This window comes from Dermacentor variabilis, chromosome 1 (assembly GCF_050947875.1).
Source record: "Dermacentor variabilis isolate Ectoservices chromosome 1, ASM5094787v1, whole genome shotgun sequence".
Lineage (NCBI taxonomy): Eukaryota > Metazoa > Arthropoda > Arachnida > Ixodida > Ixodidae > Dermacentor > Dermacentor variabilis.
The window spans coordinates 113680118-113704719 of NC_134568.1; the positions used below are offsets into that span (position 1 = coordinate 113680118).

At 44.4% G+C, this 24602-nt stretch overlaps 1 protein-coding gene across 2 annotated transcripts in view; it reads left to right on the forward strand.

Annotated features, from left to right (window-relative positions):
* The window catches only part of LOC142583152 (putative zinc finger protein C09F5.3), a 57273-nt gene that overhangs the window by 1282 nt on the left and 31389 nt on the right, over window positions 1-24602 (forward strand). The window contains exon 2 of one of the 2 annotated variants that reach the window (XM_075693508.1): window positions 20735-21760. The exons of the other annotated variant lie outside the window; for it this stretch is intronic. Within the exon in view, the coding sequence (XP_075549623.1) occupies window positions 20735-21354 (620 nt within the window). The 3' untranslated portion in view covers window positions 21355-21760. Of the gene's footprint in view, window positions 1-20734; window positions 21761-24602 lie in introns of those variants that run through there. 2 annotated transcript variants of the gene reach the window in all.

Consider the following 24602-nt stretch of genomic DNA (forward strand, 5'->3'; position numbering starts at 1 on the left):
GCGCACTCACATTGTGCTTTTGCCAAGCAGTAAATTTCAATGTTTATTGAGTAGTTGACACATGTATCAAGTGACAATGTTTGAACAAATAGCGTGTATAGCACTTTTCAACACTATGCCGTGTTTATGTTTAGAATTAGCCACAAAAATGTATTTAGGTATATATTAGGCTGACACCGAGCAGCACTGCTTACTGTCACTACACATTCTTTAATAATAACACAAAAATACTGGTGTATACCAGGATCCTTCAAGTTCCTTCAAAACTAGATTTTTGAACCATATAAACAGTTCTATTACACCCATTTTCTCACCAAGAACTTTCCAGAAAACAATGAAATAGTGGCGTTTCTAAAGTTTTAATTTTTTTGTGCAGAGAAATGGGAAGGTAGTTCTGAATGCGCTGTGATCGCTGTACTATTCCTGCCACCCATAGAAGTACAAACATTTCATGCTGGCGCTCTTCTGCCAACATACTTTAATCATGTTGTCAGCTTTAAGGTCTGGAACACTACTGACTTAAAGGACTACTGGCACATATGTTCGAGCATGTAGAAACTCTACCACACTTTGCTTGTGCATAAAAGAGTTACACTTATAAGTATGCAGGTTGGGAACTACGAGATATTTTAATTTGATACTAAATTTCTTCCAGAAATGCTGGACCTAGCATCATCAACATTATTGTGGTGATGTGAAATAATAAAATTTGCTGATGTTATGTAGCAATAAGGCTAGGTATGGCAGTGTTGCTTATACAAAATCACCAAGAGTACTGTGGGCATTTCGTCTGTCTTTGTTTGCTAGTGGCAGCTGCATCAATTGCATACAAAGTGAGCCAATGTATCATGATGCATCCACTTCCTGTGTATGAAATTGAAGCTGCTTCGTAGAAACAAGTATTATGTTAAGCTCGTAGGTTCAAGTGCCTTAATTAACTTTATCTTAATTAACTGTGCCTTAATTCACTTTGCCTTAATTAACACTAAAGGTAGTGGGTTTGACTCTCGACCTTCACAATATCAATTGAAATCCAACTTGGAGAGACCGGTTGGCCTATATCTCCATATTGGGGCATGGGTTCAACTGCCTTAATTAACGCCAAGGGTAATGGGTTGGATTCACACCAAGGTTGAGGGTTTGACTCTCGACCTTCACAATGTCAGTTGGAATCCAACTTGGAGATATGGCCAGCTTGCCCATATCACCAAATGGGTTCCACTCCCACCAAAGGTCGTGAGTTCGACTCGATATTCATGATGGCAATTAGAATCCAACTTGGAGATGTGGCTGGTTCATCCATATCTCCAAGTGGGTTCGACTCCCACCAAAGGTCATGGGTTCGACTCCCTATGAATTTTGGTGCCATATTGCCAGGCAGCGTAACGCCATATGTCGGATTTTTCATCCCACGAGCCATCTGAGGCTTTCACCTTAAGTTGAAAATGCTGTGCGAGTATTCCTTCAAGGCAGTCATGCGAGCTGTTTTGCAAGTGCTACCAGTCAGTGCTGTGGCTTTAGTAATAGCTTCTCTGAAGAGCTCTGAGCAAATGTGTGCTTCAAGTGAGGCAATACTTTTACCCCTCAAATTTTTTTAGGAAAGAATTAAGGGCTCTACATATAACATATTCTCCTGACTAAAGTCCACTGATTGCATATGCTTAAGTACATTTTTAGTGGGTATGTGTCAATAAATAAACATTTCTGTTACAGACTGCACATGCTTTCATACTTCAAGATAATTTATTACATTGGAGCAGGCTCTTTTATGAGTGTCAAAAACTGTGATTGTCATAAGGTCACATGCACACGTAGTATGCGTGGATATGGAGGGCAGCTTATGTGGATGTTCGTATATGGGTGGTGAGTTATGAGGCATGAGCATATGTCCGGCTGTTGTCACTGGCTCTCATATCACCTGATTACACAGCGCCAAGGTGTTTAGTAAGTTCATTATGTTCGACCTCCTCTTAGTCCGTTAGCCTTAGTGAGAGGGATTTCAATGCAGTTTATGGTGTATTTTTACATATTCTGATCAGTCTCTAGGTTACTATGCTTTTGTGAAAGAGGCAATGCATATGTTGGATGCAGAGCATCTGGGGAAAACTTTTGTAGCTGAAACTTGGGGGAGGGAGGAGGGACTTTGAACACCACATGTAGAAGATAGCATGAAAATTTGATGTATGAGGCTACGTCTTTTTTTGTTCTTTTTTTATGCATGTTCGTTTAATGAACTTGAAGGTACCAATAGCAGTTCCCAATGCATCTAGAGAACTTTAATTACTATTCACATAACCATATTGAACCCTGGAACATTGGATTTGATTGTAGTTGAAAGTAGTAGTAGCACTTGGGGGGGGGGGGGGGAGTCTCAAGCTGGATTCTGTTTAGGTGAGCATTGGAAGGGAGAGAGGGAGGGAGATATATGTTATTAATTTCATGATGATTACGGTAGCCACTCTTGACTGGAGTTATCCATAGATGGAGGGAGTGGGTGAGGTGTTAGGTTTAGAGGTATGAGGGCTAAACATTAGATGGTCTCATGGACCTCCTTGACTTTTTCTAGCAGTCACTTTGGGTGGTACAATTTAGATGGTCAGGTGGAAGTCACAGAGGGTGGTTCTTGATGAGCCTGTGTCTGAGCTGAGCAGTGGCCATGCAATCCTATTAAGTGGGATGGGTGCCTTCTGAAGTATGCATTTTGCATTTAGAGCAGTGACCTGTTGCAAGTTCACAAAGTGTCTATGCTGAAAATGCATCTGTAGAGCTGGTGTGTGGGCCATAACCATCCTTAGCCACTTCAGCATCATTGTTTGCTGATGACATAATCCCTCTCAAATTTTGTGGTCTTCGATTTGAAGAAGGTTTCACAGGGCCACTTTCTATTCTTGTTTTGTTTGGGCTTATCTTTCTCATTGATCTCTGTTGGGTTGTGCTCTTCTTGTAGCTACATGAGTTACATGAATGTGCTATGTCAATCAGAGCAGCCAGTCTAAATGAGCCGAAAAAAAGAAAGAAAAGCATTGTTGGTATGTGATTTATGAGTGCCCTTTCTACAGAAATGTTTGACAAAACTTATTGCAGTGTCTGGATACCTCTTGTATCTGGAGGACACCTCTCAATTAAACAGATTCAAGACAAACTTATTCAGCTTGTAATAGTGTGTTAATTTAATCATAATTTAATATCTTCACGGCTTTGGTTTCGATATGTTGTGAAGCAACGTACATTATTTTATCTTTTATCTGATTTCTAGTTTCATTCTTTATGAAACTTAGCACCCTCTGAATGTGGCTGTGGGGAGGGAAGAAATGGAGCATTCACATGCAGGGCACTGTTCCAGGGTTCAATCATGGGAAGCACTAGAAGAATACAGAAAGTGGCAGTCTTGGCTACCTAATTATTAGCCATTTCTGATCATTAGAGACCGGATTTTCAGGCACCAAAAATGTGTGATTTAGATGGCTAAAACAGGCACTTGAATCGGGACTCATTTTAAGCACGATAGGGGTTGAAATAGTATGCACGGTAAATTGGCCACAAGCCATGACCTCTTCTATATATTGAATGTACATAGGCCATTTTCATAGTAAGGAAACTGATCTAGCATTCAGTTGTGAAGTTTAAAGGTCAGCTGCAATGAAATTTTGGACTATGTAGGAAGCCTAGTTTAAGACAGTGTAGATATAAAGGAGCCTCCGTGCAAAATTTTACATTTGAAATATGTGAAAGTATTACGAAAAGCTTGCAAAAATAGCCGCTTGTGCTACCGAAACCAAAAAGAAAAGAAGAATGCCGCCATTACCACTCGCTCGAAGTGGCTCATCACCTAGAACGTGCGGCTGCATGGCATGACCTCTGATTTTAGAAGCTGCCCGCGGCTGCTTACAGCTCGTTGAAGATCTCAGAGGCAATCTGCTGGGACTTGCATCACAGCCGCTAACCACCAGATGTACACATTGTCTGCTTAGGTGCGGTTTTGAGGCTGCTAATAAAAAAAAATTATGCAATTATCAGCCCTACAGCTTCATCAGGATTATTTGAATATTATAGGCTACTCATTGACAATAGATTCATCCAAAGTGAAATTTTGTTGCTGTTTACCCTTAAAGGCCACAACCATATGCTAGGCATCACTTCACAGGTCTTTGTTTGGCACATGAGAGGCTGCTTTTTGTCACTTCACATACTGCAGCCAACACTTTTTGAACATATAAAAACATTGCTGATTTGTAGACGAGGCTTGTGTGAACATGTGAGCCCAATATTATTGCACTGCATGCTTCAGCGACTATACCATCTCAGGCCAAAAACAGTAAAAAATAGCTTGCTCTCTCCTTTGCGATTTCATTAGCAGCTTCATCGCAAGCAGGAGCAAGCGCACCCAACAGATATTGGTGGATTTCTTGATGGCGAGAACGTTATCAGTAATACTATTCTTGCTAATTTTGAGTTAAATAAGTGAGAAATACATGGTTGGGATGTCAAAAAGACCGGTAAAGTATTAATCTTTGCACCTCCAGTCTACACATAACAGTTATGCATAGCCGCGTTTGCTGCGCTTGGCCTCCGATATCGTACCGGTGTGCTGCATAGCGCAGATACCTTAACTGCCACGGGGTGCTGCAACAAGCCTTCTTGCTGGCGAGATGCTCTGACAACCACTTACTCTGATTGGTCTCTGGGTGGTGTAGTTCCCGGCGAGTGCCGACGCGAAGCAGCCCAAGCGCCCACCTCGCATTGAGAGAGCGTTGTATGCAGCTGAACCAGAAGTAGTGTCATAAAAACAAAAAATAATAAGAAATAAATAAAAAAAGATAAAATGAAAATGCCCAACTCTTGGGTGGAGCCTTGCTCCCTTGCCATCACCCCTGTGTAGCTTCCAGCGTGCTATTGGAGATGAAAGGACAGAGAGAGCCGGGTATCAGTGGGATAACTACCTCAAACTCTGCTTATCCTTTCAAAATTTGAAATGTTTTTGCAGCAGGAGATTCGTGAGGCGGCGTCCTTTAATACAGTAAAACCTCGTTAATACATGGTGGGGAATATGGATCCAGGTATGCACTAAGTGATGTACTAACTAACTGATAATGGCAGATGAGCAGCTATAGATTTACTGACCAAACGACATTTTAAATTTTAACTGAAACACACTTGCTGACAAGTTTTATTTGTGAGCAGGCAGCAAAAAATCTCATTTGTACTTGCCGCCCTGGTGCCCTTGCCTCGGCGATGGCATCCTCAAACTCAGCAAGGCCATGAGCCAGTTTCTCGTTCATGCTCCACTTCTCTGCGAACACTCTCATGATGGTCAACACACTAGCCACATCGGATACGGAAGGGATCATCCATGTCGTCATCCATGAGGACGACATGGAAGCACTAGAAGCTATGGGAGTAGGAAACACATCATGACTGATGTTTTGATGTCACTATCAGTGGCAATTGCAGTCCGGGAAAGGTCCGTGCTCCGCAATGTCTGTCGCTATCTATAATGTGCGCATGACATTTTGCCGATTCCACGCTTGTAGAGCTGAAAAATGGAGTGACCGCTGTGTGCTAACCGTTTGGTATGCTTTAAGTGACTACAGCTTAAGCGGTCAGCCAATAAATGAAAAATTAAATTATGGGGTTTTACGTGCCAAAACCACTTTCTGATAATGAGGCATGCCGTAATGGAGGACTCAGGAAATTCCGACCACCTGGGATTCTTTAATGTGCACCTAAATCTAAGCACATGGGTGTTTTCGCGTTTCGCCCCCATCGAAATGCGGGCGCCGTGGCCGGGATTCGATCCCGCGACCTCGTGCTCAGCAGCCCAACACCATAGCCACTGAGCAACCACGGCGGGTAGTGGTCAGCCAATACATTAGGTTCTATGGTAACAGGGCAGGCGATTCATTGCAACTATGTTTAAGCTGGAATTGCTTATTAAGCGGGTACGTATTAGTGAAGTTTTACTGTAGTGTGATCATTCTATGATTAGCTGTAAAAGTGTCTTACTGCATTTTTTTTTCCTATACAATGAGCAAATATTGTATACTTAATAGTACTACAGAACAGTATTTGCGATCACGAAGAGACGAGCAGTGCGAAGACGACGACGACGATTAGAGGCTAGCGAGGGCTGTTGCCTTTTGGCCAAGGGCAGCGTATTTCCCTGTAAATATACTTGTATATAGCTTTTTGTCTGCGTCTTCCTATGTAACAATATTTAAACTTCCGTCCTTACAATGGTAAGCCATGAAAAACGGAATGTACATCAGGAATGCTGCTAAATGGTTAATGAGAGGAGCTAAACTCCATGCCTAATAGATTGAACCCAACGAATTTCCCAGTTAGAAAAGAAGCGTTGAATAGTGCACTTTAACAAATCTTTGCAAAAGTTATAACACATGGTTATCATCTCTAGGTGTTGGGGTTCTAGGTTGTGCCTCTTCTCACACAGAGTAATCTTGTAGGCTGAAAAGGTGCGATCAACATCGACAGAGGTGAATCCAGTGTTTTTGTATTTCTGTAGGTTTGGCAACTTCAAACACTTTGGGATTCTTGAGTGCTCGCCTGTAAGAACCTCCAACATTTCTCCGAGCTGGAAAAACAAAACAAAACACGTTTCTAGTTTAAGACCGACTGCAAGTTTGCACAAAATTTTTCGATAGCTGCCGTCACACACGTGAGATAGAATAAACTTTTGCTATGGTGCGTAGCTATGTCACAACTCGAGAACTGTTTACAAGAACTCTCCCCAAGCGCTTTTAGGATATCGCTGCGACCTTATTTTTCGCAAAGGCTTTATCTTTTTATCACAGAGGAGTATGTATCTCCTTGCATGCACTTATTTAAAATAAAAAGAGCCGAGGAAGGCAGATTTTATCGCTTAGCCATTGCACAGAGTTTAGATACGCTGTTATCTGGGCTAGTATTTTGTAGTGGTGCCTTTTGCAATGGGTAATGCCTTGCAGCACTTTTAACATTCGGGAGTGATCATATTCAAGGCTCTGCACAAGGTGGAGTGTTGCTTGACCACTCGCGAATGTGAAAAGCACCGAAAGGTATTAGTATTGGGAAAAGGTATTGCTACAAAGTCGCTGCTCTGATATGTCCATACAACCACAAAAGGAGCAGTCACAAAATAAAGGGATCGTGCGACTACTGTCAACAGTACTTCCAGCAGACCTCTCAGACTTCTGCCTAACGCATGCACTGTGCAGTCTGCAGTCTTTATGAGCTAAAGTCTGCTCTACATCTTTCTCAGAACGCTGTGCCATTTCTCTCTCAAATCCTCGCCTACAGCATAACGCAGAGTTGTGTGTCCGTTGCTGAAGGAGGAGACTTTTGGTGATTTTTTCTTTTTTTTTTCTTGCAGTGCCTGCAAAAGCTCGACAAGTGTTGACAACACTAGTGTTTATTTGCCGAGTCACATTGCCAGATGTGTTGCCGCTGGCAAGTGTCTTTCAATGCTGCCACATCTCTTGAAATGAAGTATTCGAATGTGCGTTTGAAACAAAAATGGCACCTCCTAAAGGTGTTTTCAGGTACTAAAAGCAAAAATAGGCATCTATAGGCACAATAAAGTGAGTAATAAACCACTTATTAACCCATAACTCGTGCACATACACCAAAAGAAGGGGCCCTGATGTGCGGGAACAGATAGGCATTTACCTACCATCTGGTCGCGACTGATCATTATCTGGCAGCAGTGTGAGTCATGGGTGCAATACTGTCAAATCAGTGTGCCCCTCTTTTGCATTATATGACCCCACACATGCCTCAACATAGCGTGCAAAAAATTCAGTCCATCAGAACAGAATGGCTGTCATCCATGAATTCAAAAAAAAGTGTCAGCCCTGACATTGTAAGAATAAAGTGGGGCATTATCTCATTATTTCTTGCGTGGTTGTAAAAAGAAAGGGGGGGGGGGGTGTCTGAGAGTGTATGAATAGAGTGTAGTGTTGAACCTGACTGCTTCCATAACAAATAAGCCTGGGGCACTTCTTAAAAAAAAAGTGCACTCGTTCTTGTAAATATAAGTCTGTATCAGGTTATGTGTAGAACCAATTGCTTTTTTTCCCCCCTAAATGTATGCAGCTGTGAAGCTCTAGGGCACATGTGTCAGGTTTTTATTCTATTGTGCTTGCCGCTGCATTTGAAAGAAATTAATCAATACATATTTCTGCATTGATCCTTGATGTACAAAACACTTTCAAAGCACATTCTGGATACTAAAAACTACTGATGTGCTTCATGAGGATTACAGAATAAGATAAACAGGAGTACCAACTCCGCCGCCAAGCAGCAGATTTGCTCTGGAAAAATCGTGAAACGTTGATGCTGGGCTTCTTGTTGGCTCTTTGTTTTCTTCCTCCACTTCCTAGTGTTAGCACATGCTTTCTCCTCTCCTTCCGAGCGCAGACTACTCTCCTCGAGCAGCGCCATCTGCTAAGGTGCGTGGAAACCATTTCCACAGCTTGCTTTTGGAGAATGGCGGTGGCAGCAGCGCGGAGCTGCTGGGATGGCGCACGACGAACTTGTCATCTGCTAGAAACTCGGGCCCTCGGCATCTTGATTCAACAGCAATCAAACACAAAATTATATGTGCACAAATAATAAAAAATGCAAATGAACACATGTCCATGCCTTTTGTGCACGTATGCAAAGCATTTGTACTTGTCCCTAGAGAAAGCACACAAAAAATTAAGTTGTACCAAAGGCATAGGAGAAGTACATGCTTTTCACATCCGAACATCTGCGCAGAAGTGAAGGTTATGTGCTACATACTTTTTGTGTTTGGCACTTTGTATATTATGTGTGATTATGTTTAATGATGCCCGATGGAATAAGGCATGTTGGTACTCGTGCTTGATAAGTTGGAAGACCAGAACAGTAATTGATTTAGTGTTTTGTGCCCCACTATAAATCTGGATATGGCAAAGGACGGGAGTTTTTTATCTTCACAGCATTATCTGATCTGCAGCTGCTGCAGCAATGGCGACAGAAAATTTCTGAAAGTGACTATTTAAAGCAAAAGACAAAATATGTATGAAATTTCGAGTAGCACCTGATTTTTGCTAAGTACTGCTGTGAGCATAAAGGGAATGTCCTATTAGAGAAAAAAAAAGTGCCTTGATCGACTTTGAAAAAGAGTCATTTCTAGGATTGTCAGTAGAAGCCAGGCACATGTCTACGCCCCTACATCCACACTCGTGATGACCAGGAAGTCGAAAGCTTTTATGAAGACGTGGAATCGGTGATGGGTAAAGTCAAAACAAAATACACTGTACTGATGGGCGACTTTAATGCCAGGGTAGGCAAGAAGCAGGCTGGAGACAAGTCAGGGGGGGAATATGGCATAGGCTCTAGGAATAGCAGGGGTGAGTTACTAGTAGAGTTTGCAGAACAGAATAATATGCGGATAATGAATACCTTCTTCCGCAAGCGGGATAGCCGAAAGTTGACGTGGAGGAGCCCGAATGGCGAGACTAGAAATGAAATAGACTTTATACTCTGCGTTAACCCTGGCATCATACAAGATGTGGACGTGCCCGGCAAGGTGCGCATAGATGGTAAGAACTCGAATTAGCCTCGACTTGAGGAGGGAACGGGAGAAACTAGTACATAAGAAGCCGATCATTGAGTTAGCGGTAAGAGGGAAAATAGAGCAATTACGGATCAAGCTACAGAACAGGTATTCGGCTTTAACTCGGGAAGAGGAAAATGGTGTTGAACCAATGAACGACAATGTTATGGCTATCATTAAAGAATGTGCAATAGAAGTTGGTGGTAACGCCGTTAGACAGGATACAATTAAGCTATTGCAGGAGACGAAAGATCTGATCAAGAAATGCCAATGTATGAGAGCCTCTAACCCTACAACTAGAATAGAACTCGCAGAACTTTTCAAGTTAACCAACAAGCGTAAGACAACTGACATAAGGAAGTATAATATGGATAGAATTGAACATGCTCTCAGGAACGGAGGAAGCCTAAAGGCCGCGAAGAAGAAACTAGGAGTAGGCAAGAATGAGATGTATGCGATAAGAGACAAAGCCGGCAATATTGTTACGTAGGAAGACACCGACGAAAAGCTATTTACAAGTATATTTACAAGGCAATACGCTTTGCTTGACCAAGAGGCAACAGCCCGCGCTAGCTTCTAATCGTCGTCGTCGTCTTCACACTGCTCACCTTTCGTGATCGCACATATTGTGCCGTAGCACTACCCCCGGTGGCAAAAGCGCCGTCCCAGACCGACTAAAGATCGGACTCGGAAGCAGTGTAGTAGGCCTTGAGCCTACTGACGTGTACGACATCACTAGATGCCAGAGGAGAAGACGAGGTTGAACCCACAGGAGCAATTTCGTAAGTCACAGGCGTCACCTGGCGCAGCACGCGGTAGGGCCCTGTGTATCGCAAAAGGAGCTTCTCTGAAAGTCCGATGTGACGAGTGGGCGACCACAGGAGCACGAGCGCACCAGGCGAAAACTGTACGTCACGATGGCGGGCGTTGTACTGGCACTGCTGAGTGGTTTGTGAGGCCGTCGGTCGAGCACGGGCAAGCTGGCGTGCATGGTCGGCGAGGGCGATGGCGTCGCGCGCATACTCGCTTGTTGAGACCGCAGCAGGAGGAAGTGCCGTGTCTAAGGGCAAGGTAGGTTCGCGACCGTACAGTAGATAAAAGGGAGAAAATCCAGCGGTGTCGTGCCGGGAAGAATTGTACGCAAATGTTACGTAAGGAAGGGCAATGTCCCAGTCGTGGTGGTCCTTGGAAACGTACTTGGCCAGAATATCAGTAAGAGTACGGTTTAACCGCTCTGTCAGGCCATTGGGTTGAGGATGGTATGAGGTAGTCAGTTTGTGTTGAATGGAGCAGGAACGCACAATGTCAGCGATAACTTTCGAGAGAAAGTTTCGACCACGGTCAGTAAGGAGCTGTCGCGGGGCGCCATGAAGCAAGATAATGTCACGCAAGAGAAAGTCCGCGACGTCAGTGGCGCAACTGGTAGGGAGAGCCCGACTGATAGCGTATCGGGTGGCGTAATCAGTCGCGACGGCTACCCATTTGTTCCCAGAGGATGACGTGGGAAAGGGACCGAGCAGGTCTCATCCAACACGAAAGAAGGTTCCACAGGGACGGTGATCGGCTGGAGATGCTGGCAGGTAGCACCTGAGGTGTTTTCCGATGCTGGCAGGGATCACGGGCAGCAACATAGCGTCGAACGGAGCGAGCGAGACCAGGCCAATAGAAGCGGTGGCGGACGCGGTCGTACGTGCGGGTTACCCCAAGATGTCCTGCAGTGGGTGCGTCATGCATCTCAAAGAGCACAGTCTGTCATAGCTGTTTTGGCACGACAAGAAGAAGGTCAGAGCCGTCAGGGAGGAAGTTCCTTCGATACATAATGCCGCCCTGGAGGACATATCGGCGAACGGATGCGTCGGTAGGTGTAGAGCGCAGACGCTCGATAAGTGCTCGCAGCGATAGGTCCCGGTACTGCTCATCGGCGATGTTAGCGAAGGCAGACAGAGAGAAAATGCCGTTGGCGCTACTACTGTCGGTGTTGTCAGGCTCGTCGACCGGGTAGCGAGACAGGCAGTCAGCGTCCTTGTGTAGTCGGCCAGATTTATAGGTGACAGTATACGAATATTCTTGGAGGCGTAAGGCCCAGCGACCAAGTCTTCCTGTAGGATCTTTCAGTGAGCATAACCAGCAAAGCGCGTGATGGTCTGTGACAACGGAAAAGGATCGGCCATATAAGTATGGGCGGAATTTCGCAACCGCCCAAACTAGGGCCAGACACTCATGCTCAGTGATGGAATAGTTGCGCTCCGCGGGTGAGAGGAGCCTGCTGGCGTAAGCGATAACCCGGTCGTGGCCACGCTGGCGATGTGCCAGTACCGCGCCAATTCCGTGACCGCTGGCATCAGTACGGACTTCGGTAGGCGCAGAAGGATCGAAATGGGCCAGAACGGGAGGCGTTGTGAGAATGTCGATTAGATGTGAGAATGCAGAGGCCTCGTTATCACCCCACTGGAAAGGTGCGTCTTTTTTCAAAAGCTTGGTTAGTGGTCGTGCTATGGCGGCGAAATTTCTCACGAAACGGCGGAAGTACGAACAAAGGCCGATGAAGCTGCGCACATCCTTGACACACTTCGGAACAGGGAAGTGCTCAACAGCATGGATCTTGCCTGGGTCCGGTTGCACTCCGTTCGCGTCAACGAGATGTCCAAGGACGGTAATCTGGCGACGGCCGAATTGGCACTTGGATGCGTTGAGTTGCAGACCGGCTCGACGAAAAACGTCCAGGACTGCTGAGAGGCGCTCGAGGTGCGTAGCGAACGTTGGGGAGAATACGATAACGTCGTCCAGGTAGCACAGGCACGTGGACCATTTGAATCCGTGAAGAAGGGAGTCCATCATGCGTTCAAAAGTGGCAGGGGCGTTACATAGACCGAACGGCATCACTTTGAATTGATAAAGACCGTCGGGTGTGACAAAAGCAAAGGTGGGCCAGAGACATCCCACGTGGCAGCACTTGTGTCGTCAAGTCAAAGTTGACCACTGGCAGGCAGACGCAATGCGCCGTAATAGACAAAACCGTATGAGCTACTGTGATCCTGTGTGTAAGGAGGACGTGTTGCATAGGAGCCGCGATGTAGTGACCGTCGGGGACTGGTGGGGAAGACACTAGGTCAACGTAGGTCAGTGCCGAAGGTGGCAAGCGAACGAAGTCGGCGGAACTGAGGCGACTGGGGTGTGGTTCAGCAGGATCCAGAACAGGCAGGTCAAGGCGGAGAGTACTGGCGGAACAATCGATGAGAGCAGAATGTGCGGAGAGGAAGTCTAAGCCGAGGATGATGTCGTGGGGACAGTGGGCGATGACTGTGAATAGCACGATTGTTGAGCGATCGGCGAAGGAGACGCGGGCGGTACACATACCAATTACGGAGGCTGTTGCGCCATCGGCGACACGGACAACAGGCGTCGTGGCGGGCGTGATAATTTACTTGAGCCGGTTACGAAGGTCAGCGCTCATTACGGACAAATGCGCCCCAGTGTCTATGAGTGCAGACACTGAAACACCGTCGACTTGCACGTCAAGAAGGTTCAGATGAGTGGGCAACGTCAGTAGAGGATTTGGCGGCGTAGGGAGCAATGCAGCGTCACCTCGAGGCGCTGCATCGTCTAGTTTTCCGGCTGGGAGCGGCGTCCGAAAGGAGTCAGCGAATAGGAGCGACGGGGCTGGGGAGAGCGAGATTGTCGTCGTTGGGGCGAAGGCGTACGAGAATAGGGGCGGTTCGTTGCAGGAGAATCAGTGGCGGCATTATTGGAGCGTGCGGCATAGAGACGAGAAGGGCCAGCTGGGGAGCGAGAGTAGGCAGTATAAGTAGACCGGATCGGGGAACTCCAGCGACTGCGACAGTGCCGAGAAATGTGCCCGATTCGATGGCAGTAGAAACAAATGGGCTTGTCGTCAGCAGTGCGCCATTCAGATGGGTTGCGGAAACGTGGTGGGTAAGAAGATGCGGGACGGGGCGGAATGGAAGAAGCCGGGCAGGTATCTGGGCGATGGGCCTAGCAGATGGTGTGAAGACCCATGTTTTCGAACTCCTGGCGGACAACTGCCTGGATCAGTGAGACCGTGACTGCAGATGTGTTGGTGGGACTGGAGTCGAAGGCAGCCGGATAGGCGGCCTCGATCTCACGCCGGACGATCCTGGTAACATCGGCAGTGTTGTTGGGACGAGGAGCGTCGGCACAGGAAGATGTCGCTGGGGTGTTGGGCAGACGGGCAAACTTCTGGTCAATACGTCGGCTTTTGGCGAGTTCCAGGCGGCGGCACTCTTTTATAACAGCATCCACCGTCGCTACGTTGTTGCAAACGAGCACGTTGAAGGCGTCATCGGCAATGCCTTTGAGGATGTGGGAAACCTTGTCTGACTCAGTCATGTGGGTGTCAACTTTGCGGCACAGAGCCAAGACGTCCTGAATGTACGTGACATAAGCCTCGGTTGACGTCTGCACACGGCCGGAAAGCGCCATCTGCGCGGCAAGTTGGTGACCGTAGGGGTTGCCGAACAAGTCTCGAAGCTGTGTCTTAAGTGAATCCCAACTGGTGAGCTCATCTTCGTGCGTGTGATACCAAACTCTAGGTGTGCCACTGAGGTAAAAGACTACGTTGGCGAGCATAATAGTAGGGTCCCACCGGTTATTGCGGCTGACGTGTTCATACAGGCTGATCCAGTCATCGACGTCTTCCCCATCTTTGCCTGAGAATACGTCAGGATCACGGGGAGCGGGGAGAGTGATGTAGGTCGTCGAAGTGGCAGCAGGTGTCGGAGCTGGCGGAGTCGGGTTGTTGTCGCCGGGAGCCATGAAGGAAGGCTCGACGTACTGTCCACTGTGAAGCTCCGTGAAGAGGTACAGGGAACGTCCACCTCCACCAGATACGTTACATAGGAAGACACCGACGAAAAGCTATTTACAAGTATATTTACAAGGCAATACGCTTCGCTTGGCAAAGAGGCAACAGCCCGCGCTAGCTTCTAATCGTCGTCGTCGTCGTCTTCACACTGCTCGCCTTTCGTGATTGCACATATTATGCCGTAGCAATATTATTACTAATATGGATGAGATAGTTCAAGTGGCTGAGGAGTTCTATAGAGATTTATACAGTACCAGTGGCACCCACGACGATAATGTGAGAGAGAATAGTCTAGAGGAATTTGAAATCCCACCAGTAAAGCTGGAAGAAGTAAAGACAGCCTTGGGAGCTATGCAACGGGGGAAGGCAGCTGGGGAGGATCAGGTAACAGCAGATTTGTTCAAGGATGGTGGGCAGATTGTTCTAGAAAAACTGGCCACCCTGTATACGCAATGCCTCATGACCTTGAGCATACCGGAATCTTGGAAGAACGCTAACATAATCCTAATGCATAAGAAAGGGGACGCCAAAAACATGAAAAATTATAGACCGATCAGTTTACTGTCCGTTGTCTACAAAGTATTTACTAAGGTAATCGCAAATAGAATCAGGAACACCTTAGACTTATGTCAACCAAAGGACCAGGCAGGATTCCGTAAAGGCTACTCAACAATAGACCATATTCACACTATCAATCAGGCGATAGAGAAATGTGCGGGATATAACCAACCCTTATATATAGCTTTCATTGAGTACGAGAAAGCGTTTGATTCAGTCGAAACCTCAGCAGTAATGGAGGCATTACGGAATCAGGGTGTAGACGAGCCGTATGTAAAAATACTGAAAGATATCTATAGCGGCTCCATAGCCACCGTAGTCCTACATAAAGAAAGCAACAAAATCCCAATAAGGAAAGGCGTCAGGCAGGAAGATACGATTTCTCCAATGCTATTCACAGCATGTTTACAGGACTTATTCAGAGACCTGGATTAGGAACAATTGGGGATAAAAGTTGATGTAGAATACCTAAGTAACTTGCGATTCGCTGATGATATTGCCTTGCTTAGTAACTGAGGGGACCAACTGCAATGCATGCTCACTGACCTGGAGAGGCAAAGTAGAAGGGTGGGTCTAAAAATTAATCTGCAGAAAACTAAAGTAATGTTTAACAGTCTCGGAAGAGAACATCAGTTTACGATAGGTAGCAAGGCACTGGAAGTGGTAAGGGAATACATCTACTTAGGGAAGGTAGTGACCGCGGATCCGGATCATGAGACTGAGATAATCAGAAGAATAAGAATGGGCTGGGGTGTGTTTGGCAGGCATTCTCAGATCATGAACTGCAGGTTGCCATTATCTCTCAAGAGAGAAGTGTATAGCAGCTGTGTCTTACCAGTACTCACGTACGGGGCAGGAACCTGGAGGCTTACAAAAAGGGTTCTACTTAAATTGAGGACGACGCAACGACCTATGGAAAGAAGAATGTTGGGTGTAACGTTAAGGGATAAGAAAAGAGCAGATTGGGTGAGGGAACAAACGCGAGTTAATGACATCTTAGTTGAAATCAAGAAAAAGAAATGGGGGGGGGGGGGGCATGGGCAGGACATGTAATGAGGCGAGAAGATAGCCGATGGTCATTAAGGGTTACGGACTGGATTCCAAGGGAAGGGAAACGTAGCAGGGGGCGGCAGAAAGTTAGGTGGGTGGATGAGATTAAGAAGTTTGCATGGACAACATGGCCACAATTGGTACATGACCGGGGTAGTTGGAGAAGTATGGGAGAGGCCTTTGCCCAGCAGTGGGCGTAACCAGGCTGATGATGATGATGATGATGATGATGACATGTCACTGATGCTGAATGCCAGGAGCAACCAAAGATGCTGATGTGGAAAGGCTGAAGGCCAACAATTTGCCTACAACTGCACACACTCTACATTTGTTCCCATATTCGGGCACATGCCAGAATGGGAACTCTAAGCCATGCCTTCAAGAAGATTATCCCCACAATTTGTAGACTGGAGGCTACAGGGATCTGTTCAGCGAAGAGAATGGTTTGAGTATGCGTAATGGTGATTTTGCTGAAGAAAGCTGTACAAGCAGCACCACAGCATGAAATGACAGCGCGAACTCTATGAGTGCAAGTCGAAGTTCACTTTTGCCGCAACAATTTGTGGATCCAAAAAGAGTCAAGGATGGAACCGCCACAATATATGGATAGAACTAGGTTATACGAAAAGCATAGTAAGAAAAGCAAACGAAGCGTCTGTCTACTTGAATGACACTCAGATAGAATTCGCAATAAAAGGCACCCTTGCCCTAAAAGCTTGTTTTCACTGTCTTCTGACAGGGAAAACAAGCTTGAGACTGCACAGGCTACCATTATATCTCCCCTCCCCCATCTTCTCGTTTTCTTTTTCACTCATAGTCTTCATATTTCGTTTATTATTATTTTTTTTTGTTCCTGTGGTTAGCACATTTCCATGTACCCGCCCTTAATAAGGTTGACGCTCTTTGGCCACTACTGGCCTTTGCGCCAATAAACTCCAATCATCATCATCATCCCTTAAGGCCTGGGCATGAAGCCTGTAGGGTGTAATGCAAGTAAATCAAATTAAATGACATGTTTCATTTTCTAACGTCTCTCCGCGAACCGTGACATCTATATGCTGGTGTCGGGGCATGCACTGAGCAGACGACTCAGCGAATGCACAAGGAGGTGTGGGAGCATGGCCAAGCACGGCCGTGTGCCATTGCTATAGCAACGGCAGAGAGACCCAAGGTTGGCGCAGCCACACGCCCATTCTATCGGTTGATTGGAGCAACCTCCTCGCTCCACATTTTTCTGCCATGCGTAGCGTTGTCTGTCAACTGTGATGTGAACCGGAAACAGGCGTTTCAGGATCTGTCTCTTCCAGACAAGCGGAGTCAGCGTTCCTCTCTGTTCTTCTCTGTGATGACAACTAGGGATAGAAGATACTAAACTTCATTTTGTAATGCTACTAGCAATGTATCTTCGATAGTGCCCATCCCCGATCTTTGCATGCTGGTGAAACGCAAGAAAAGCAGGGGTGTTGGGTTTTATCTCTGTTCAGTAGGAATGGGTTCAGCCTAATAGGAGCAACAGTACTTTAGTTGAAATTTACATTTAAAAGTAGAACATAGCCATTTTAGAGTGAGGCCTTGCCATTAAAGAACCCCGTTTTTCCCAAATTCTTGCTGCAGATATTTCTCACTTGAAAAGACATAAAAACAAGAAATAGAAAGCCCAGTATTACGACTTCCATAAAAGAACTGTAGGACACACCTGTGAACCCACTTCTTGCTGCTCTTATTGACTAATTAAGGCATTTGTCAAGAATGGTGTTGTTCATAAGTGTGTGCATCAGCAAGCACAGTGTGGCCTGTGCCTAGGTTTAAGTGTAAAAATGATTTGTCAATTGTTTGTGATTTCACACATTAAGAAAACTAGCCCCTTGTAGTTGCAGTTGTGAGAACACAAGTTCATTAAAGAGGCTGTGCAACACCTTTTATGAAAAGTCTGAAGTCTGTCTGGTAGCTGCAGCATCACCTCACGAATATTTCCAACAAAAACCTTGAATGTGCCTGGTGTTAACAGCGTTATCAGCGTTCAAATGCTGATGCACCCTCGTCCTCGCGGCCTTCCCCTTCCTTTTATCATTACTACTGCACTGAAAGCTTTAGGCACATGGAAAAATGTGCATCGTGTTCTACCAATCATTCTATTGTGTGTTGGTATTGGCATGAACTCTTCTCAGGCCCCCTGATCTGAGAGACTATAGCGCTGCATGCCCACTAGCGTTTGGCATTTTTTCTTAAAAGGCCCGATTTTTAGAGCTCTTCTTTGATTGTCATAGTGACGCCAGATATTTTACAGGTTTTGTTTGCATCTAGCTTAGGGCAAAACAGATTTTAAGAAAGATACAAATACAGTTACTGAGCCATTTTTCATAGCCTGATTTTTCAGACCCGTCGATTATACAGATCTATCCGTGCAGCAGAAACACAAGCTTATAGAACCAATGTACAATATTAACCAAATCTTCCACTGCCATTACATGAATATTTCATTAATAAACCATAGACATTGCTATTTGTCTATCATTCTTATCACTCTTGCTGACACTTTATAGCAGGGCACCTGTTCATAGCATCCTTACAAAGCAAAGTCTGAAAATTTTTAATAGACAGTGTATTGAGTAGTCGAACAATCTTTAGTATTCTTCACCAAATTTTAGGCTTCTAATACACAATTTTTTTTTTAATTTCAAGATTTGCAGCTCTGGTATTGTAACAGGGGACATATAGCACACTAATGAGATGTTATAAAGACGTCTGCATGTACAGTTAAATTAACAAAGACTAGAAGGAGAACAGGACATGACAGGTCATTGTAATAGTGATTTAATACGAGGTATTTGCCCTGTGGTAAAGGACTTCAGGCAGATGTGTCCGCTGTAGCATTGGTAATGTCATATAGTTCTGTGCACCCACTGTAGTAGCCCAGTGGCTATGGCATTGCGCTACTCAGCTCGAGGTCGTAGGTGCAATCCTGGCTGCGGTGGCCACATTCCGGTTCCATTCCGGTGGCTGCATTTTGTTGAGGGTGGAATGTAACAATGCTCTTGCACCGTGCATTGGGTGCATGGTAAAACATCCCAGGTGGTCAGGAGGTCCCCCTCTGCAACATGCCTCATTAATCGGATCGTGGTTTTGGTGCATAATTCTTCCGAATTAATTTTTTTTCTGTATTTTTCTGTGCAATCGTGCGGTGCCACTGCCTCACCATTGATGAATTTCCTCTGCATTTGGTTCTGCCAGAGGCACTACTACTAGTACTTAGCCATGATGTTAAAGAAACAGAATGGCAAATGGTCTGTTATGTTTATCGTTATATATCAGTATGCATGAAAAATGGCAGGGATTTCATGAAGTTGAAGGAAACGGGAGGTGTCTTGAACAAAAGTGTTGTAAGCGCAATGCTGCCAGCATTGAGCTGCCGGTAGAGTTGCTAGTAACCGCTCACCCTGTTCACTCCTTCGTCTTATGTCCTGTCCGAAGTTGCGGTTGTTTTCCTCTTTAAACAGGACTAATATTGGGCTGAGATGTTTGTGATGGCATTGTCTGGCGACTAAGCAAGTTTATTTACCAAGCACAAAAACATGTTGCAGGTCTTCTAGAATGTTATGTGTTCTTGTGACATGGTATCAGAGGAATGTGTGCATTATTGAATTGCACTTTATGTATTGAGCCATTTGATAAGATATAAGCATGCTTTGCACTGAGCGTAAAGTTTTGTGGCCCTCTGAAACTGCTGCCACTATCTGATATGCCAGAACAGTGACAAAGTCTCATTTCTAAAATCTTATTTTTAGTGTCCTCGGTAATACTTGACTCTGAGATGTAGGAATTTTCTAGTATTGCAAAATACAAGCATAGAAGACTATATTACTAATTTATTGGGGATATTTTTACTTGGAACAGATGTATTTTAAATCACCTGTGACAGATACCGCTGCTCTACCTTTTCAAGTGACTTTTTCGAAGAGGCAAAAATTATCTGTATGAGAAGTCACAGTGTACAGGTACCTAGTTAAAAAAAATCACTGATTAACTTTCTAATTATTTGATTTAGCGCTTAGGGAACATATCGCAAATGCATTATCAAAGCTGAAGGGCATGGAAGTCATGTTTGCTTAGCAGAAATTCTCAGGCTAGCACCACTGTCGAGATTCCCGTCCTTAAAGCAGGCTATGAAATACATCGCTGATTCAGTTAGCAGTTTCCCACAAGTTTCCCTCTTGCAGTTCAGGACGATCTAGAGTACCAATGCATTTCTTTACCAGATCTTAAGGATTCATTAGCTCGAAGTAGTGCTAATCTTAAAATTTTTGGTAAGCAGACATGACTTCACTACTGCTCAGCTTGAATTTTGCAATTCCATATGCCTAAAAGTGAATAATTAAAAAGGTAATTAGTCAATTTTCATTGCCTATTTGGAGATGCAATTTGTCGTGAAGTAATGTATGCCCCTTGAGGTGATCAACTTGAACAGGCTGAATTGGACTATATGCTCCAAGTGATTTTTAAAGAGTCTGTTCAAACTGGAAAAAAAAAAAGAAATGGTATACTAGTGCACACACTGCCTGTATGTGCCCAGTATGTTCCTTCATGTTTCAATTTTTTTTCTGTTCGGAAGTTTTTTTATGCCAAACATGAACCATCTACCTAGATGAAGCTGCTCCTACTGCTGAGGTCCTATGTTGAACTTATGTTGTGTAAACACCATCATGCAGCCTCCATTCGCAAGCCATTGAGTGACTACGAAGTGGACGAATTTGTTTGCGCCGTCTGCAACAAGAGCTTTCCAACGCGGCCACGTTGTCAGCGCCATGTGTGGAGCCACCTTCACCCGGCAGACAGCATCCTCAAGTCCTTCAAGTGTCCAGCATGCATTAAGGCTTTCTCCAGCCGTTGGGCACTGCGTTTCCATTACAAGGCGAAGCACCTAGGCCGCAAGCATGTGTGCTCACATTGCGACGTGGGTTTTGATACATCTACGGCGCTTTCCCTACATGTGCGTCGCATGCACACTGTCTGCCTTTGTGTGTACACATGCGAGTACTGCCTGCACATGTTCGAGCGACGTTCCGCTTATAACATGCATGTGGCTAGCAAGCATGAAGATGGGACAGTCACAATGCTAAGCCGTTTCCCTGAAGTTGAACTTCGCTGCTCCCATTGCCCCAGCTTCATCACATCTTCCGACCTGGTACTCACTCGGCACCTACAAAGCATGCACCCAGAGGTCGAGGCATTTGGTTGCAGGATGTGCTCACTTGTGTTCCAGGTTCGTATAAAATGGTGGAATCAAATAAAAAGTGCTTTTAAGTGGGATACAGAGGAAAGACAATAGGGGTGGGCAAACAGTAATGTTTGAGACCAAATCGAACATGAATCGAATAGTGCTAGAAATGAATTGATTCAATTATAAAATGTTTTTCTAATAGTTTGCAAAGAATGTATACCCTTCTCAGCATTATATCAAGCACGTTTTACATCCTGGTATCCACAACATTTGAAAGTTTGCCATTACAATGCACATTATAAAACATACTTTATTATAAGTACAAAGGGAGCTTTAGGAATAGCTAGGCAGTTTGTTTGTAAACTCAACGCACCTGGAAGCATACGCAGTCATGCATTATCATACTTATAAAGTTTATAAGGGTAACCTTGTGGGCCAGTTAACATTTGTGTGTGCATTCATGACCAAACCAGAAATGCAAATGCATATTATCTGCAGTGGTGACAGAGCACAAAAAAACTTTTTCTCTAGTATGAATCGTTGCACAGATGGTGCCTTTATTGTATCAAGTATTTTGCAATAAAACATATTCAGGCTTCATCTGATGAGAAGACATAGGTGCTGCATCTGTAAATAGTACAAAACAATATCCACTGCTGAATGCCATGTTTAAAAAATATTTTTTTGTGTGATTGATCATGATTTTGCTGGAAAAGTTGGCTTCATGAGCAACTTAGCATGATTTAGTATGTTATGTTCGCTCTGGATGGCATGAAAGTCATTGCATTTTTGCTTCAATTTCATGTTTTAATGCACACAATGATGTTAAGTTAAAAAAAAGCTATTAGAAAATTATTTAAATTTTCGAATAATTACTATTTGATTATTGAAACTTTGATTTGATTATTATTATTTGTTATTGAAAAGTTTCTCAAGTATTCACACACGTGTTTGTAGCACCTTTCCGTTTAGCATAGGGGACCAGTTTACTGATATCTCTTTGTCTGTGCCATGTTTTCTTCTTGAGGTGCCAATCAAGAAGCATATGTGAAGGGAAAGCGTGGTGTGCTAGTAGGTGGACCCTAGGCAGTTGTTTTTGGTCAATGAAAAACAGTTTTAAATATCAGTTCTGCAGATGAAAAATCTAAGTTGTTCAGGTAAACAATAAACACAACATTTTCTTTATGTGCTATGAACAATGATGGTAGTGCTATGCCAATTGTGCCAAACTGTGCTGTGAAGGAAGTGCTTCTAAATGCTGCACCAAATTGTCGCTTGTTGCATGTATTATGTCACATCTGCCCCGGAACTCACCTTCTCTGATTATTCTAGCTGAAAAAAATAAAAGAATTAAGAAAAAAATGTGTTCAACTTTGTTGGCGCTGAAGTACATGAGCATAATTTAGGGTCCAGGACCCCCCTCGCTTTCTGGATCCACCGGTATCTGTGGAGAACACAGAAATGCTGTGGGGAAATCGGAATAATTGGAGCGGGTGCAAAAAATTGATCAGCTGTGGGCAAACTGCAATAGCACCACTACTTCGTCTAGTTGGCTGAAATACATGTTTTTTCATTTATTTTAACACGATAGTGTTAATGGCCTCGTGTCACAGAAAATCCGGTGATGGCGCTGCCGCTGGCATCTTTGGCCGAGAAAATCATTTCAAACCGCGCATCCCAATCCACGCAGGCCCTCCGCGTGCCACATACGTGTTACTGAACTCATTGCATTTCTCAGCGTAAATTGTGTCATAAAACTTGTTAAGCACGACTTGCACACAACCTACAGACATGATAATGTGGGATTGCAATTTGAATATAAGGGAAAACATAATTCTGTTGCGTGAAAACTCAAACACAAAGACCTTTTAACGCGGTAGTGTTCTCCAGCTGCCATTTAAGGTCTTAATAAGAGCAAAGCAGCTTGCTTGGTTCCTTGCAGCACCAAAAAAGAAAAAAGAAGAACCACAAAGCTCACCTTCGTGCTCATATAGCACGAAGTATAGCATCATTTTCTGCTAACTGCATGCTGAACTTTCTTTTTGCACCAAAGAAATTAAGTTACTGCTCCAAAGCAATGTTTCCTTGCTCCAAACAGCAAATTTTCTTCTCAAAAAGCATGCATTTCAGCTCCGAACGATACCCGCCGCGGTTTCTTAGTGGCCCCGATGTTGGGCTGCTAAGCACGAGGTCGCGAGATCGAATACCAGCCACGGCGGCTGCATTTCGATCGGAGCAAAATGCGAAAACACCTGTTTACTTAGATTCAGGTGCATGTTAAAGAACCACAGGTGGTCCAAATTTCCGGAGTCTCCCACTGTGGCATGCCTCATAATCAGATCGTGCTTTAGGCACGTAAAACCCCCGTGAGTTAGCTCTGAACTGCGATTTTCCTGCTTCAAAAACTGCTCCAAAATACCAAGTGCCGCTTCCATCTCTGTGTAAAGAAAACATTATGGCCTCTATTTCCCGCCAAATGGCGGTATCATGATCGTGGTTTCACCAGAAAAGTCTGGCTTCCTGAGCAATGCAGCTATATATGTATATAGTATGTACAATACAAAGAAAAACAGTATCCATTTGTTTGCTCTTTTAGGGTAGTAGGACAGGCTGTTACAAGCACTGTAAATAACAATTGTTTACTGCAGTGCAACGAAAGTGGAGGTACACTAATATTTGTCACTGCTTTTGGTGAATATAATAAGCTTCACAAATCTTACAAGTGAGCTGCTCATGGGTGCCAACCTAAATTTGGATTTTTTAACCTAGGTATTGTACTGGTCAAACTGGCCAATGCATAAATAACAGTCTTGGGGAACATGCACACTTGCTCAAGAGATCTGTTGTGAATCACTTGTCAGAACTCTAAAGTATGTTATTCTGAACTAATGTTTGAACAATATGCAACAATACCCCCGCATCACACTCATGAAAATTCAGAAGCCTGTCATATTCATCAAAAGCAGCTACTTATCTTGCAGTGGAGCTTCCCTTTTGCTGCACAGCAGTAACATTTTTATTTATGGAGCATGTGACAGCTCACCCTACAACAGCGACGACATAGCTGTTGTTTTCCTATGTATTGTATGTGCTTCTTATATAATACCTAGTCTTTTTTAGTTTGAATATATATTTTTAAAGAAGTGCATATGACACTTTATCAGGGGCATTTATGGAAGAAGTGTAAATTGCCTACATGAGGAATTCGAATGTCCAGGTAGCTAAAGAAAAATACTCGTAAATTAACCGTCAAATTATTCACATTAGGACATGTGTTACTATTGAAGAATTGAAGCTGAGCAACATAGAATTAATGTTTATCAGAAATCCTAAGACTAGCACCACTTTCGAGATAT